The sequence below is a fragment of the Geospiza fortis genome, unplaced genomic scaffold (genome assembly GCF_000277835.1).
Source record: "Geospiza fortis unplaced genomic scaffold, GeoFor_1.0 scaffold95, whole genome shotgun sequence".
NCBI lineage: Eukaryota > Metazoa > Chordata > Aves > Passeriformes > Thraupidae > Geospiza > Geospiza fortis.
Window position 1 is genome coordinate 4529962 of NW_005054333.1, and position 18512 is coordinate 4548473.

An 18512-nucleotide genomic window follows, 5' to 3' on the forward strand; every position below is an offset into this window, starting at 1 on the left:
GCCGGGGCAGCGCGGGGCCTTCCCTCTGCCCTGGCAGCCCGCAGGACGGCGCCCACGGCCGGGGAAAGGTGCCACATCCCTCCGGGGTGCCCGAGGCTGCGGCACCGGTGTTTGCAGGCACGTGCTGCAGAGTCATCGAGGAGCAAACAGAGGGCTTCAGCCAGGGCTAAAACCTTTTGGAGGTGTTTTTGGGGACTACGTGCATTCAAAACTTGTAATGCATTGTGTGGGCAGCCCTGCTAGACTTTGCGTTTTAGCTCTTATGGGTGCTTTTTTTTTTCATTTTAATTGTCTAGAGAGGAGGTGAAAGTAACTCTCATGTTCTTTTATAAAACATATACCGTGCATGTCGTCACTTCCATGCTCCCGTTCCCTTCAGATACAGACTCATACTCCTTTAGGATTCCAAGGCCATTACCACTCCTACACAGTGGTTAATGCCTAACAGCCCTTCTAAAGCTAAGGCTTTAGTCTTCAAAAAGCTTTCTCTCTGGCTTTCAGACATTGCATTTCCTTACAACTTGGATCTTAGGTTAAATGCAAAAAAAAAAAAGTATTTTATGTGAAATATACAGAATGTAAGAAATACCAGGCAACTGTTTGCTTTTTTTTGTATTGACAAAGGCAAACAGCAATTGCTCATTAAATATTGCTTTGGATTTAATGTCTCACTATACCGAGTTAGGGAGCTGTAAAGCAAAGAAGCAGGGATGAGATTTGTTTGTTTAGGTAAATGGTGAAATTGGTTTCATTGTCTTCATTTGTTCTCATTCTTGCCATTAAATAATCTTCCTGCAGTCCAGGTTCAGGCTAATTTTAGATTTTTTGGTAGGCAAGGAAAGTACTTCTTCCTTTTCTCTTTCATGCCTAGCTATCAATCTGCAAGAGTGAATTCACTCTGACGGGCATTTCCTACCAGCTTGATACCGTCCCTTTTATTTTTGTCAAAGCAAGCACAGCTCTATTCAAATTTGCAGGGGAAGAAACTCCCAAGGCAGAACTTTTTTTAAGCTGGGTCTGTAACTGCTCCCTGTCCATTGGTTAAGGATGCCAACTCCCTGATGTTTGGGGGCATAATTGCTCTGTGTCTTTGTTCTGGGAAGAAGTGAAGCAAGGTGTTTGGGGGCATTGTCAAATTTGTGTTAAAGGTGCTACATCCAAAGATAAACAGGAATTTGGATAGCATATTCTTGATTTGCAGGTACATCTACACCAGCAAAATATGCTCCCTGCAAAGACATTACCAGCACAGCAAAGTGTGGGAGACATTGCCATTATTTTGAGCGTGAAAACTGCCCCATCTCTCCTGCCTGGTGAGTCTTGCTAGTCCTCAGAAGCACTCTGACCTCTTCCCTGGATGTTCCTTCTGCTGGTCAAGAGTGGTGATGGGGACTGAAGGCAAAAACACTGTGAACTGGAAGTTTTACAGACTGGTGCAGTGGTTTGTCTCATGAGATTTAGTGAGTTTGTAAGAATGCTAAATATTAGGACCTGGTTTTGCAATTTGTTTTATGATAAACTCAGAAATTGGTGGCCTTTTAATTTTTTTTTTCCCCAGAGACTATGCATATATGAGCTGGCTATGTAGCAAGGGGATCAGGGTGGGTGAGCTGTCATGTAAAATATAAAAATGTTTGTAGAAGGTTATGCTGGGCAAAGGCAGCTAATGCAGGCAGTGAGAATTTTTTGGTGGTCCCCTACATAACAAATCAGTCACTATCTGGCTGTTTGCGAAATACAGACTCCTGCAAAAGAAGTCCTGTGGATAAAGGAAACTAGTTTTGGTTTGAAGTTTTATTTGGGCTTTTTTCCTTTTCTGCTGCAGTGGATCTGCACTGCTTTATTCTGTTAAAAGTGTTCTCACTGAGATTAAAACCAGGGAGATTAAGGAGGAGACATAAGAATGTAAAAAATCAGTCTGAGTTCAGTTTAAGAAGAGAAGGTCAGAGAGCAAGAAGTCACTGGAAATATTCCCAGTGCCCACACCTCAGGTTGTGCTGCAGGGTTTGCTGCAGTTGCAGTGAAAGCTCCAGAAGACTCTTCAGTAAAATGCTATGTGACTTAGACATTGCTCAAATCCTTCTGATGCAGGTATTGTTTTCCAAACACATTTTATTTGTAACACAGGCTAGCCTGTAGATGATTCATGAGGAGGTCAGTACCTCATCATGAATTGGTAAATACTGTGTGGAATATCTGAAATGGGACTTGGGAAAAACTAATGAAAAGGTTAAGTTTGCTTCTGCAAAAAGGCTTTTTTTGCCAATAATAAAATAGGGAGCCTGTGGTCCAAGCACTAATAATCTGTATTCAGGTTTTTGTCTTCTGTCAATAATCTTGAGTGCTCGCTGCAATATCAGTTTTTGTTTGAAGTCTGTCCTGCCTTACTCAAGTCTGTGTTTGTAAATGAGAAATCTAAGATCTGTGTGGAGCAAGACAGGTAATTAATCATGGAAGTGTGAATACCCAGATGAGACATCTTATGATCTTAGTTGAACTTTCCAGTCAATGTCAGCTGGGGAACTTAAAGGAATGCTGCTGGATTTAAAAAAAAAAATATTTAACTCTGGAAATACCATTAACTCAGATAACACAGAGTTGAAAAACTAGAAAGATTCTTCAAAAATATCAAATATTAATTTATTTGAATTGTTTGTTTGGCACCTGTGAATGGTTGTTTTTACCGTTTATTCTGTGACTTCAGCCGGTCTCCCTTACTGGAAGACATTCTTTGTAAATACAGTAAAATACATTCCCAGGGATAAGGAAAACCTTACCTTATAAGAGATGCTGGTAATTTTTAATTAAATCATTGCAAAGCAACAGTAAGATAATGTATGTAGTTGTGTAGGGGATGTGCATAACAGTTGTGAATTACAGTTGCAAATAATGTATGTTCAATTTAGCTGTAGTTAGCAAATGAAAAATAGAAAATTGGAAAACATTGAAGGTAAAAAGGAGTTCATAAATAAAAAAATTAATTGGAACTTTCCAGGGGTGTAGTTCAGAAACAAAATTTAGTAACAAAGATGCCAGCTCACGTATTTGGTGCTTTTTATAGAACAGTTGTTATTATCCATCCATGTGTTTACTCCCTATTAAAAAGATCAAGATAATTTGTGTGAGTAATACCTAATTGCCTTATGTGGAGTAAGTTTTATGTTAGGTAATAAAAGAAGGATCCTGTAGGGAGGCAGAAATCCTCTGCCATTGCCCCAGTGCTCTCCTCATCACAGCTGGTCTCTACGGGATGCTCATTAGTAGATGCTTTTTCATAGAATTTCAGGTAAGCTGTGTAAGTTTTTCCTCCCTGACAGATTAGTAACCTGTGAATGTTCCTCTTAACTAGAAGTCTTTTATTAGTTACTCAGAAAACTTGCAATGGGACAAGTAATTGGAACTCCTTCCCAGCTTGGAGTTGAGAAGATAGGGTGAAAACACCATGGTGTTCCTTTGTTAATACCAATTCTGTGAAGGACTTCTTAAAAGGACAATGTAAATATTTATACTTTCCAGCTGTAGTTGTTTGAAAACAGATGCATTCTTTCAGGCTTTAACTGATTTCCCACGATGTTTGCAAAAGCAACGAAGAATTTTGTGAGAGAAACTGACAGTGGAGGTGACCTGATCCCTGTCTCCCACTTGAACGCCTCAGACAAGCTGCAGCTTTTGAGCTTAGTTACGAAGAGGAGGAAATTCTGGTGCTGGCAGAAGCCCAAGTATCATTTCTTGACAGTCACCCTGAGTGATGTGCTTACTGAAGACAAACCAATAAAACCAGGTAAAACCATACTTGGGCAGCACTATTAGTGCAGATAAAAACTGTACAATCCCTAACCTGTTTTGTTATTATTCTCAATTATGTTATTAGAGGGCTCCTTTTGGAGGAATGCTCTGAAGGAATCCTCCATCCATGGGAACGAGATGGATGGATCTTTTCTCACTTGACCATTCATGTAACTAAAACTGGTAGTAATAAATGTTGGTTAAAAAAAGAAGAAAGTTTTGCCTGGGTAGAGTATTAAATTAAGGGCTGAATGTTGTCAGGCTATATTGTCCTACTGTTTAATAACAGTAGCTGTCTTGCAGCTACAGGAATATCCCTAGAATATTATAGGGGGCTGTATGTCATAGTAGTGTGAAACTGTACTGTGCTTCCAGTCAAAAGCAGTGAATAAACAGTGTCTTGTTGGTGTTAGTAGCCCGAGGAATGCTTCTAGGCCAGGCCAGGTGAGTTTTACCACCCATTCTGTTTGTCTCGCACAGACTGTTAAAAAAGATTGACCCTTGTACTTTTTTCTTCATCCAACTATAGCAGTCCCACCCATGTTTTAAGATTTATGAGATGATAGCCCATATTTCTGGACATGTTATAATTCCATACAGTAAAATAGATAACTCCCTAACCTAAGATCTTAATTGTAGCTGGCTTGGAAATATAGCTGATTCTGGGTCAGCTCTCTGATTTTTAGGTATATAAAATTCAGAGTTGTTTTAAACCAGTTAGATTTTTGCATTGGTTTTCAGTAAACTTTGGGACAGCCCTATGATGAGATGTGTCAAAATAATGCCAAAATACTAGCACTGTTGTACAAGCAGGTCTGCTTTGTAGTTTTCTTTGTAGCTGAAATAAATTTCAATCATTCTTTATAAATATTTCATAGTGTCCGAGTTCAGCACTTCAGTCAACTTATGTTTTCCTAAAATGGCAAAATACTAAAGATAGTAGGGCAAAGATGATGAAAACATGAAGAGAGCAGATGCAAGAGTTGCAGAGATGTAAATTTTATTATTTACCTCTTCATACTGTTCCTTGCCATTGCTAACTTGTCATATTTTCTGTAAGTATCTGTTCCTCCAATCACTTAAGGACAGTTTCAGCACTTCTCTTCACAGAAATTACTGTTATTACTTTCCTAGTGATTGTGGAGTCTGACTTTGCAAAATACATGGGGAAGTTTGAAGATTTTGTTCAAGGAAGTATTGAAACATCATTTGTGAAGTTCAGCCTGGGAGCTGGAGGGAAAGGTTATGTGGAAAACCAGTCCTCATTTGGAAACCTGAGGAAGCAGGAGGTTGACTTGCAGCAGCTTATGAAAGATGTCAAGGACAGGTATGTTTCTAATATGAACGTTATAGTGGCCAAGAGAGATTACTAAGCTGAAAAGAGTTGGGCCAGCTGTGGTCACCCACCAATTAATTTTGTAGTGTTGCCACAGTTTGAAAATTATTTTTATTGTAAGCTTTCATAGTCATGACAAATCATATATCATATAAATCATATCATATTCATGACAAATCATATATCATGACATATCATATATACAAAAATGAAATTCTCCATATTTTGAAATCTTGTTAGTCAGACTTTTCTCTTTCTTGTTTTAAAAACATCTCTTCTGTTATTTCATTTTGCATTTTTGCATGAATTACTGCCTGGGACAAGAGCCAAATCCTCCCTTCTTTGGGGGACTGTACTGAGGTAACAATCTGGAAAAAAAAATTTGTTCTCTATGTTACTGGGGCATTGAATATGGAAATTGAATTCAGAACTGCTAATGTTTTGTAAACAGGCTTTGTAATTTCATGTGTGTGAGTGACCATATTAGAAAGTGAGATTATTTGAAGTTAAAGGAATAGCAAAGGTGAGCAAGCATAGTCAAGGCATGTTCTACTAGCTGAACAAAATATAGATATGTTGATTCCTGTTATACACTGTATTAACTGAGGGGAACCATGTTCTTTATTTTCCAAGATATGCAACACTTCCTTGCTTCCTGTCCTACTCTGAAATGGGATCTATTTAATGTTGCAATGGGAGTGTCATGGACCAAAGCCTGTTTGGCAACCAGCTGACAAGTCAGGGGTCTGCTCTCTATTGCAGGTCGAGGCTCAGTGGGAGATGAGGGTGCTTTGTTCGTGACAGCATTGTACTCTAGATCTGTAGCAGGGGCTGTAATGAATTTAAATAGCCTTTGCTGATGCTCTGAAGATAAAGATGATAGGTTTTTGCTATCAGTGCCAAAGTTGTCAGAAGCAATGTAAATTTGCTTTAGATACACTGATGTTCTAGAAATAATCAATTCTCCATTTTTATGGGAACAAATGGCGGGTGTTCCTTTTATTGTGAGTGTTCACAAGTCAACATATTTATTCTAATAAGGCACCTTGCTCTCTTTGTACTAAATGCCTTATTAAAAGCAGAAAATACTGGGCTAAATGTGTGTACCAAGCCTGTAAAATTAATCTGCATCTAATACCAAGACAATAGTATCAGTCAAGATTTAGTCTTGTTTGTAGCACTAAGTACTATGGAGAAACAAACTACAGTAACTTTGATTTAGGATCAGTAAGCTTTTACTTGAAGTTACCTACTCTGTTCACAAAAAGAATCCTCCCACAGCAAATCAGCACATCTTGGAGTTACAATCCTTTATATAACTAAATACTCAGAAATATGTTACCTTCTTTTGAGTGTTGAAAATCAGTAGCTCTACACTGATCTGTGTGTGACTGTTAACTGAAGTTGATGTGTGTGCCACTTTATGCAAGGCAATAGATCTTAGTTCATAAAAAAGATTGCTCATAGCTTATTAAAGCTTATGATGCACAGTGTATAATTGGAACTGAGGCAAGTCTGCCTTCTGCCTGGTCACTGAAAATTATGAGAATAGCAGAATTTTTATTTTTTTCTCCAATGTAATGCAGAGGCTCACTGGAAATTGTTGGCAATGCCTTACAGATGAAATTCTACTTACTCGTTCATAAATATTCTATGATTTATGATTGATTGTGTCTGAGCTTCAAACTTTCATCTCGTTCATGAGTATTGTGTGAAATTCAGGAGTGCTGATGCCTACAAGTTAGTGATTTTTGGATGCAAAACATTACAGTACTTACAAGAGCATGTTTACCTGTCAGGCCTTGTAAAATGCAAGGCAGCAAACTGTTCTTGAAGTCATTTAACGACACGTGGTGCTTGTGCTTGTTTGATCAATCATTGTTTCATTTAATATTTCTACATATATAACCTAACTAAGTTGCATTTTTAAAATGTTCTTCTATTAGGCTGATTAAGACAAAGCTCCATATTAGTAGCAATAAACTCTGAAAAGTCAAAGCTGATGAGCCTTTTAAAATAAGTTACGTGAGTCTTCAGAGTTGAGCAGGCTGAAAGTGCTCAGTGGCAGCAAATCAGTTTCCTGTCACTTCTTAGGTGAACCTTCTGAAGGAGAATCCTACTGATCTTTTAATTAGATTCCAGATGCTGCATTAGCTCCTTTTTCTGAAAAAGGGTGAAAGCTGAAGGATGTGGGCTGAGATGCTTCCTCGTTTGCAGAAGCAATGACATTGTAAATGCAGAACTCAATAATTAACATAATAAGCAATACCTAAAGTTAAACAAGAGTTTTAGGTACACAAACTTGGTATATTTGCCTTTACATTATTTTTGATTTTGTGTTACATAGTGCTTGCTAGTTCACAGAGCACTGTAACATGCTGATACATGATTTGGGGCAGAGTCCTGTGCCTTTATCTCAATTGGTTTGTTATGGATTTAAGATATTATATTCCATCTTCTATTTTAAGGCTTTCAGTACTGCCATAAGGTCCTCTTAGAGAAGTTGATGAAGTATGGGCTGGATGAGCCACTTTTCAGTGTGCCCAGAGACAGAGCAGAAAGCAGTAGGCACAATCTGAGACAGGATGCTCTGTCTGAACATGAGGAGACTCTTTTTTACTGTGAGGGTGGCTGAGCACAGGTTGCCTGAGGAGGTTGTGGAGTGCCCCACCTTGGAGACGTGATCCTGGGCAGACTGCTCTAGGTGGCCCTGCTAAAGCAGGGAGGCTAGAGCAGATGACTGTCCAACCTCGACCATTCTGTCTTCTTCCCAACCTCAACTATTCTTCTTCTTCCCTCCAGTAAAAAGATTTATGAGGATATTATAATCTCTGTACTTCTCATATATTAACAAATTTGCTTGTTTGTTTTTTACCATTTCACTAAAAGTCATGGAAGGTGATTGAATGAGAAGTTCTGAGAGGACAGTGATAGCAGTCAGTCAGCTCACATCTGCTGCAGAAAAAATTGCCTGTCACACTTGCATGATTTTGTGTGAATGATTCCTAACTCTGTGATTAGCATGTTAGGAAAAGAGTTGTGTTTTTAACAGCATGCTCTGGCATGCCTGAAAGATACTTTCATACTGTTGCATATTGCATTTTAGTTGAATTAGTGAAATTGCATGGTATTGTCCATCCTGAGACAAAAATAAATGTCTGTTCTTAATCTGAGTACAGTGAAAATTCAGACCATTTTGTGATTTATTGTTTAAAACTCCTTGAGCATTTATGAGCAAGATGAGAAAACCATTCAGTTTCCTACCTAAGCTGCTACATGAGATAATATGAAGTCACAAAGTGTTGTGAGACAGGATTGAATAAAAGCAATTGTGTGTGCCTGTGATTTAAAAAATAAGGAGCATGTCAAATAGAAAATAGAGAAACTACCTTGCAGTCTGAGATGTCTCTGTTATTCTTAGGGAAGATGTTCTGTGAAGTACGTGTCAGGTTATTCTGTAGGGCAAATAGTGAAATGCTATCAATAAGCTGACTATTGCAGATGCTGTGTTCTGTAAGAAGTAGGTCAGAGAGGTTATATTTGAAGTGGATTAACAAAATAAATATGCATCTGTGCTTGGTGGAAAATGGCAGAGTGAGATTTTAGTCTCTGACACTCATCTCTATTAGAGCAGGAACAAAGCTGGGTGAAGGCTCTCACTTGCAACAAGCACTATTTTTGTATGGAAGACATCAGACTCTACTGCACATTATAAATGAAGTGGAGAAGAAGCTGTAAGCATGAGCTGGCTGTGTCTCTGCAGCTGGGAGAGGAGGTGTATTGAGGTGACATTGCCCAGTACAGGACTGAAAAGGTTTTTTACTTATAAGTAGTTTGGACCAGTGAAGATTTGTGCAGAGAGGCAGCAGTGCTGATTTCAATGTAAGGATGGAGAGTACTCACAACAATACCCAATTCCTACAATACTCTTGGTATTTGTAGGAAATTGACAAGTACCTTGCTTTGAGAGGATTTGTGGGTGGGGTACTGAGACAGGCAGGATTTGGTGGAAAATGTCCTATGGCCTCTCCTTTGTGGGAAATTAGGTCAAATTCCGTGCTTAAAGGAAAGACCCTCGGTCTCAGCAGTGGGGTTTAGAGCAGGCTCATGCTCTCTACTTTAGCTGTGAGAGCCTGCTATGTTGCCAGGTGTTGTCTGTTTTTTCTTGTCTTTACTTGGTTTCTACTTTTTTCTGACTCCAGTCTGCCACAAATTGCCTTTGTGTCTCTGTTGTCTACTGCTTTCCTAACTTGAGAAGAAAAATACTGAATGAAGGTGAAAGAAGTCTTTGCATTATAGGAGAATAGAAGTGTTTAATCTAGTTAAACATTGAGTGAGACCAAAACTCAAAGAAATTATTTTATTTACATGTTTGGCCTGTAAAGCTTCCAGCATAGTAAATCATTGACCTCAGGAAGGTTGTTTAGGCAGAACAAATAATCAAGCAAAACCCCTAATTTGTATTTTTAAAATAATTTTTATTTATACAGACTTGTACTCTGTGTGTTGATAATGGGACTTGGCAGAGCAACATCTCATTATATTTTCTATAGTGTTATTTTTGAGTGCTTCAGCTCAGCTCCTTGGGGTGGGAATGGCAATGGTGACGTAGTACAAATGGCACAGGGTTGGTGGGGGCTCTTGTACAGTACAGAGTGAAAGAAATGGTAAGAGCTGTGGTTGTAGAACAGAAATAAAAGCTCTGAAACATGACCTGTAAAATAATCAATGCAATTTATGTGCCTTGCATGCATATATTCTCAGGGATTTAACTCAGCCATATTGTGTTACTCAGATATTTTCTTATATTCAGTGTTATGCTGGCAAGTAAGTTTAGTTCTTGCAAAAATACAGTCATAGACTCAGCAGCCATTGCCCTGCAATACTTGAAGCCCTGATCTGATTATCAAACTTTAACCCTGTTGTGGATTGCTCTTGATGACTGTTTTCAGTGATAATTTAGATAAGATACTTGCTTACCTCGTGTCATCATCTCCTGTTTGAGTTGCTGAGGAGAGCAGAATATTTTGTCTTCAAGAGGCTGTGCCCCAGTAATAACTCACGACGTGCCCACATGCAACCCCAGAGCTCTGTTTTATGATGGAAAGTTCAGTGCCAGAAGTCTAGAGGAGAGCACTTAACTGTGCTGTCCTCAAAGAAAAGGTTTCTGTTGCTGTGGGCAAGGCTGTGTGTTTGAAAGCTCTGAATTTGGAGCTCACTAAACTTACTGGGCAGAGGAGAACAGTTGTGACAGCTTTACAATGGGACACATCCCACTGAAGTCATTTGAGCCTTGGGGTTGTGACAGTGGCTGGCACACATTCAGCTCTGTGCAGGGGATCCCAGGTCACCTCTGGGCACTGCCTGGGGAGTGCTGCTGCAGCAGAGAGCTCTGTGTCCCTGTGTGTCCCTGTCACTCCATAGCCCTCAGTGCAGCAGCAGCTCCTCCAGCGTTGCCTCCAGGATTTGTTCACTGCCCCTCTCTGCAAGTTAACATCTTCTGACTCCTCTGCTCTGCCACTGTGCTGCTGCTTCTGCATCTGGGCCTCAAAGCCAGGAGTGTGACAGGGTCTGAGCCAGTCCTGCCTCAGGCAGAATACTGTAGAAGCAGGTGGAAGAAAAAGTCTCTTGAATTTGTTTGGTAATTCATTTGCATAGGTCATACTCTCGAGGCTTCTTCAATTAACGCTTACTCAGAAATAGCAAATCTTTATTTAATAGGTGTTTTTCTACCTTTGTTTGAGGGGCTTTTTGCCTGTAAATTTTGGAGATATCCAGCAAGTCTGTCATCCTCTTAAACAGTCAAAAGATATACGCGAAAGCAAATGACAAATTGTTTTTGTGCTTCTTCATTGTAATTTTTCCCCTGTAGCTCCCTAGGTCAGATGTTAAAACTGCAAGTTCTTAGTGCATTCATTTGTATTTTCAGGATGCTTAGCACACCACTTTAGAAACATAAATAATTATTGTGAAGTGTATGATAGGCTTGATAGACTGTAACTAATGGCTCTGGTTTGGCAGACACTTCTGAGAATGGTGAGGTTTGTGGTTACTTGATGTTTCTTGAATTTTTGCTTAATCCAAAGGTTCATTGCATTCCAAGCATAAAGCATGACTTTGCACCAAATGAAAAAAGGTTATATTAATAATCTCCGGAATGTTTGGGGCTGCTGTATTGCTTCAGAGTATTTTCTTTCCCTTGTCTAAACAATCAACTTTAAGGTTTTCAGACAGTTCATTCCAACTGATTGAACTTTCATATAAGCATGTAACTCTCCAAAGATCAAAAATTGCCTGAGGATATTTTTAATTCAATAAAAACCCCAGCTGACTTCAGACTTATACAGACTGCATAAATTCAGAGCTCCAGAATCTAATAAATCTGAAACTTTTTAATTAAAAGTGGAGATATCTCGATTTAAATGAATTGGAGTCAGACATGTCTTTCTGTCACATTTTTGGGAAATTGCCATTTAGATCCATGAATAGCCATTTACAATAAAAGGGAGGAGAAAAGACTGAATAATTTGAGTCTGGGATAGCAGTACTTTAATCTTCCAACAGTTTTGCTAGATTACCTGTTCATAAAAAATATAACATCTCATATGAGGACCTCCAGTGAATATTTTGCAAAAGTATAATATAATTGACACATTTTAATCAATTAAATACAATCAAGAAATTGCTTTAACTGTTACCAGAAAGTCTGTTAACACCCCAAAAGAGAAGGTAGTAGATTTTGTAACATTTTTGTAGGAAATAAACCTCCTGTATTGTTTCTGGGAGTTCACTTTCTGTTTTCTGCTCATTCTAAGAAGAACCTAATGTTAGAATTATTTCCAGCAGCATTTAAACAGATGCTGAATTGTGCTGTGGAGTAGGGTTTATTAAATTGGTGCCTGAGCTAGAGTTTTGAGCTTCCCCCCACAGTTAGTTTTTCTTTTGACTGTGACAGTCCTGGTCACCAATTTTAAATTTTGTGTCTATACCAATGAATAACGCAGGATTTTGAAGCAGGTGGGTAATCCCCAGTCTCAAAATCAATGAAATCTTCTGTTTTCTCCTTCAGTCCTTTGAAATGCTCAGTCAGTGCTGATCCCACTCAGCCTGGGGTTTAGGTGAGCACTGAAACAGGTCCATAGCAAGCAGTGGGTGTTGGCACTGAGGCATTGCTGTCCTTGTGTCCCCAAGCCAGCACCCCCTGCCATGGCAGTGGCAATGTCAGTGCGAGCTCACAGTAGGAGAGGCTTCAGTCTAGTGTCCAAGAGCCTGACTGGTTGGTTTTGTATTACCCAGGAAACTCAAAGTTGCCTTTGCTTCCCTCCTGCTTTTTTCTTTGCTTAGAAAGTATCCGGACAGCTTCCATTTTTGCTCAGAGTAGGGAATCAAGAATTCAATGTATATTCAATATGTATGTGAGGATTTACTGTGGAAAACAGATATTTACTGCTGCCAAATAACAAAAGAGGACATCATAATTTTGAGGAGGCTGCTCATATGGAAACCATTGTCATTTTTGCAATAAAAGCTTCTTCAAGCAATTAAGAAAATATGGTTGGTTTTGATTTTTCTGGGGTTTTTTCACAATTATAGTATTGTTAATGGTGTATTTTTCTTTTCCAGGACAATAGATCTGAACAGTAGTTTACTGCAACAGGTTATAGAAAGAAAACGTGAAGTGTTGTGCATCTTGAGAGAAAAGATAATCACAACTCAGAAGTGTACAATATCTGAACATATCCAGACAGAAGAAAAAGTCAGTGGTATGATGGGATGCACTGCAAAAACAATAAAGGTAAAAGTTCCTAAAAATCTGCAAGGATCAGAACATTTGCACATTATCTGAGAAGAAATGATTTCTCCAAATGGACTTCAGAGTATTTTTCTTGCTTTCCTAATATGGTGAACAAACTGCAGTGCTTGGTTGTGAAAATTCCGTATGGTAAAATGTTTTTTCCATTGCCTTTCTGGCAAAAGGTGCCATATTTTTGTGTGAGCCTGGAATGTAGTTTCCATCAATAGTATCAAATTGTGATTCCATTTCTCTGTAGATTCCTGCCTACAGCGGAATATGAAGCAAACCTAAAACAGTTCATTGCAATTGAATAGCAGAATGCATTGCTGAATCACATTTATTTGAAAAGCCGAGTAATCATTCATCACAAATGGTTGCAGTGTCTGCTGAGTTTTCATATTTATTGGGAAACTATTTGTTTTTGATCGTGGGAGTAGAGATTAACTTCATTATGAGGCTATCTGAAAAATTGCCTGTGAATTGAGAAGGAATTACTGAAGTCAAAACATGCTCATTCACTGCAAGTTGGTTTTTTTTTTAAAGCTGGAAATCACTTCTGTGTACAGTGTGTCTCCAGTTGTAGGAATCTGGGAATTACAGAGTTACAACCCCCTTTGCAAGTGCCCCCTTCCTGGTGCCAGCCTCCAGCTGGGCAAAAGAAATGTCACAGTAGAATTGGGCAAGGCAGGGGTGGATGCCCATTTCCTAGTGACATGGGGCTTCATGTGTGGCAAAAGCTACACCTAGAGCTCAACTTTGTGCTAGGACAGGGTAACTGAGAGTGTGAGAGCTGCTCTTGGTGCTGTGTTTCTACCTCATTCTTTTCTTAGATGCCAGATATAAGGTGTAACACTTTGATGAGACATCATGAAGAATAAAGGATATTCTCCCTCTGTAGTTTTCACCTTAATTACATGTTTAAGCTATGCAGCAGCTGAATCAGATAAATGGTGAATAAATCTGTCTTACAGGTTTCAGTAAGTGAGAATGGAAGTCTGATGAAGGATTCTAGCGTGATCCTTGAAATTCCTCCTGCAACCACTATTGCCTACGGTGTAATTGAACTGTTCATAAAGCACAATGGTCAGTTTGGTAAGTGAAAAACTCTTTTTTTGTGGCACACAGTTCATCTGTGGACAAAGCTGTTTGTCAGACAGTGATTTTTGTGTTTCCCTGTGCATGAAGGTGATTGTGTTGTATGGTGTCCTTTGCCTTGATAGTTATTTGTGCTAGAAATGCAGATTTATTAAGTTTAAAACTTTGATATAGTAATGCTTTTTCAGTGGCTTGAATACACTGTAAACTCAGGATGACTTAGGTTTCAGGGAACCACAGGAGATATGTAGCTCCAGCCTCTGCTTAAGGCAAGGCCAACTTTTGAACTTTGATCTAAGTTCAGTTAGATCAGATTGCTCATATCCTTATCTATTATAAAGTTTTGATTTATCTTCAGAGACAGAGATTCCATCACTCCTCTGGGCAGCCTGTTACCATGTTTGACCACCGTGGTAGTGAAGTTATTTCCCTCAGTATCTGCTGTTTGCTGGATAGCTCCAGTCTGTGAATGGGGGGCTTGTTCTCAAGAGTCCAAAACTGGACATAGCACTCTGAATGCACTTTCCCAAATTGAAAATTCAGTTCCATCAATCCACCAGCTACAGTCTTGTCACTACAACCCAGTATGCAGCTGTTCTGGTTTAGGGCAAATTTGGGAGCAAACTTCAATAACTGCAAGGGCAAGCTACTGATCCTCTCGGATTTATTGTCCATGTCTTTCACTGCAATTTTGCTTCCAGCCAGCTGGCCCTTGGTCTGGGCTATTCCCTTTGCCTGTTGCAGAGAGTGACCTGAATGTAAATCAGCTATCAACCAGGAATGTTTAGGCAACAGTCATGTTAAAAACAGAATTGTACATTCGGGACTGGAATTTAAACTTTTCTAGCTTACACTTTCATTTAAAGATTGCCCTCAGAGTGGTTGCAGAAATGCCGTTGTCGTGTTGTCTGGTCATGCTTTACTTATGTCAAGTCGAATATTTTTCAGGTTAAAAAAATGTTGAAATTGGCTTTGGGGGGAGTTGTATCTCTGCTCTGCACAATCACTTGCGCTTTTCTTTCTTGTCTATCCTCATTTAAACTCATGGACCTAAAGGAGGTTTCAGAGGATGTTATGCAAGGAGGAATAAAAGCAGATAGTAGAGGTGGAAGATGGGAAGGACTGATGTGGAGAGAAACAGGAGATACATTGAAGAAATAATTGGAGTAGAGTTGAGATTTGAATCCAGGATGTGCTTTACTTGGATGAGAAATGCCGAAGATTAGTTCTCCATCATATTCCTTCTGATATAAAGGAAGTCTGTAGGCTCAAGAATAGAAGTAAATATTATGTAACCTGTAAAAAGTTTCTGAAAAGTGGAATTGCTCTGATGTAGCCTGAACACAGAGATAGTAGCAGAGGATGTTGACGTCATGGTTATAATGGAGCTGTAATTCAGAGTAATGAGGTGCAATTAAGGCTGTCTGACTGCATAGGTATATAACTGATAGCCTACTTAGATGATTTCTACATGAAATTATGATGTCCTGCTAGCTAAGAATACATGGGTCTTGTTAATGATCTTTATTTCTCTGCTCTTTTTCCACTTCTGCTGCTTTTTCCACTTTTTTTCCATATTTAATATTAACATATTTTAAGCTTCAAAGCCAGTTTGTTTCATGTTTTATCTTAAACAATCTACATCCTGCCTCTTTTCTTTTTTGAATGTGCTATTTTCCCTTGCTGGAATTCATTGAGAAGGTAAAGGAGAGGAACTGACAACAAAATTAGGGCTTTGCCAGCGAGAGTAAGTATGGTGGAGCCTAAACTTCAACTTGTTAATGTCTGAGCAGCAGGGATCAGTGTCTGTTTATGGGAATAGAGATAGCCTTTGAAGTTAAATCCAAGGACTAATGTAGTCCTTTCTCGTGAGACTGAAAGTGACCAATAGCAGGTGTAACCTAATGGGATTCTCTTGACAGATAATTATGGAGTAAGATGCATGTAAGCTTTTTATTGTCGCTTTTTCTTTTCCACTGCCAGTACTTGAGTTATTCTGTTGGGAAGAATGGTATATATTTCTTGTAAATGTTTTGACTAATGCAACTGGACATATTTGGATATTTTTATAAATAAAATAAATTCTAAAAGAATAAGAAGGATCTAATACTTTTCTGATCCATTTACCATTGTGCTTTCCTGTAATCATTCTGTTTGATTTCTACAGGCTAGTTCTTCACTCCATGTAAAAGCTGTTTCTGCTTAAGGCTTTGCAGTTTTGTGTCTCCAAAGTTGCGCTGAAGTGCCTCTTGTTCTTGCTTTACAAATCAGGGGATCTAAAAGCACCCAGCTGATTTGTTTTGTTCTGTTCATGGCTATATGCGTGTGGTTTGCTTTTTTAAATGTCTTTAAATTAAGCAGTCCCAATATATCCACTTTTCCACATAAAGGAGTCTCTTTGATTGTTTTTGTTGATCATATCTGGTTTTCTTGAATTTTTGTTAACATTTCTGAGTAACTAACAAGCTCTAACTACACTGTTGGATGTTTGTCATTGATGAATGTAATAGAATTCAATACAGAATATATTAACTGTCTTCTTAATACAGAATTTTGAGTCCTGTGTTTTCCTGTGAATTGAGTTCTACTAAAGATTAAACAACATCATCTGAAAAGTTCTATTCCCCTTATTAGCATAATTTTGCCTCAGGAGGGGAGGCAGTGTATTAGCACAGTTTTCCTCCTCAGGGTTCATGTGAAAGCCTTGTTCTTTTCAATGACAGTAACATGAATGAGTTGGCCTTGTGGTGCCTCAGCTGCTGTCCACAGTCTTGTTGCTTTGGGAAGTTCTCAGCTTGTGTTAATCGCTTTCTGCTTCTCTGTAGCTCCTTCTTCTCCGTGAAGGGTTATGCAAGCATAAAGGTCTGTCATCTTTCTTTCTCTATGGGCAGGGATTTCTTTGTCTGCTTTCCCTTTGAAAAAGCTTTTTGCTGATGGAGTGCTCTCCATGCTTTCTCATCTGCTTTGAATGTCCTTAATTTAGTAAGACAGACTCTTAAAACTGCAGAAAGGTTATATTTAGGTTTTGTTCCTGGTACATCTGAGCACTGTGCTTGATTAGTTACATTTTTTTCGTTTTGCTGTCAGGTATTACTTTAAAATTGAGTTTCTCTTGCTAGCCTACCTGTGTTCTCCTCAGACCCACTGCAGAGTGCCATAGGTACACGTTCAAATCTTGCATTTGAGCCAATAAAAAATGATCAGAATCTGCACAGGGCTTTGACTGTATTCTGCATCTTTAGGGCACGGTGTTGGACACATGAGCCCAGAATTTGATACTCCAGATTTCTCAGCATAACTCTTACAAAGGGTCCTTGTACCTTCCAGGAAGCCCTTAACTTCTGGCTGAGGGCACTGGGATGGCAGGATAAAGAGAGTCCTGTTTGGGTGAGTTTGGCCAGTGCTTGTCACAAAGATGAGGCAGAAAGGGTAATCCAGCCAGGGTGTGTTATTTCCTCTGTGATGTTACTGAAGAGAGACAGTTATTGCAGAGCGATTCTGTGAAACATCCCTGGGTGATGTCCTCTAGAGACTCTCAGAAGTCTCCTGTTGTCCACTTACCTGGAGGGCTTGAGAATGGACCTGTGGCTTGGCTGAGAAAGAGGAGTGTGTCAGTGCCATGACCAACAGAAGCTCTGTGAAGGACTCTCAAGAGTTTTTACAGATCTCAGAGAGTACTTTCATGTGTCACCTTCATGAGTGGATCCCCTTGCCTGCATTACAGCGTGTGTCTTAGAGGTAGAAAAAGTACAGACTGGGGAATGAGAAGCTGGAGAGCAATGCCATGGAAAGGGACCTGGGGGTCCTGGGCAGGGCAGGGTGAATCTGAGCCAGCAGTGCCCTGGCAGTCAGGAGGGCCAACCCTGTCCTGAGGAGAGTCAGGCACAGCATGGCCAGCCAGGCAAGGGAGGGGATTGTCCCACTCTGCTCTGAGCTGGGGCAGCCTCACCTTGAGTGCTGGGGGCAGGTTTGGGTGCCACAATGTAAAAAAACTCCTAGAGAGTACCCATGGGAGGGCAGTGAAGATGGTGAAAGGCCTTGAGGGGAAGCTGTATGAGGAGCAGCTGAGGTCACTTGGGCTGATCAGCCAAGTGCGCTGAAGGGACACTTCAGGGCACTTGGCTGATCAGAGAAGAGGAGGCTGAGGGGAGACCTCAGTGCAGTTACACAGTTACAGCAACAAGAAATGGCCTGAAGCTGACTCGGGAGGTTTAGGTTGGATATCAGGAAAAGGTTCTTTACCCAGAGAGTGGTTGGACACTGCAATGGGCTCCCCAGAGAAGTGTTCACAGCACAAACCTGACAGAGTTCAAGAAGCATTTGGACAACACTCTCAGGCACATGGTGTGAGTCTTGGGGATGGTGCTATGTGGGACCAGGAGTTGGATGTGAGGATCTTTGAGGGCCCCTTCCAACTCAGCTTATTCTGTGATTCTGTGAAAACATACAAGAATTCCTACCTGCATCTCCTGTCTGCAGCATTCTGGTTTACAGTGTCAG

At 39.7% G+C, this 18512-nt stretch overlaps 1 protein-coding gene across 2 annotated transcripts in view; it reads left to right on the forward strand.

Moving 5' to 3' along the window:
• Window positions 1-94: 94 nt before the first annotated feature.
• GSDME (gasdermin E) overlaps window positions 95-18512 on the forward strand; it is a 25204-nt gene continuing 6786 nt past the window's right edge. The window contains exons 1-6 of one of the 2 annotated variants that reach the window (XM_031057678.1): window positions 95-117; window positions 1202-1313; window positions 3584-3781; window positions 4921-5113; window positions 12746-12917; window positions 13889-14009. In XM_031057678.1, coding sequence (XP_030913538.1) covers window positions 1223-1313; window positions 3584-3781; window positions 4921-5113; window positions 12746-12917; window positions 13889-14009 — 775 coding nt within the window. In that variant the 5' untranslated portion in view covers window positions 95-117; window positions 1202-1222. Of the gene's footprint in view, window positions 118-1201; window positions 1314-3550; window positions 3782-4920; window positions 5114-12745; window positions 12918-13888; window positions 14010-18512 lie in introns of those variants that run through there. The other variant, XM_014307332.1, reaches the window with a different exon arrangement.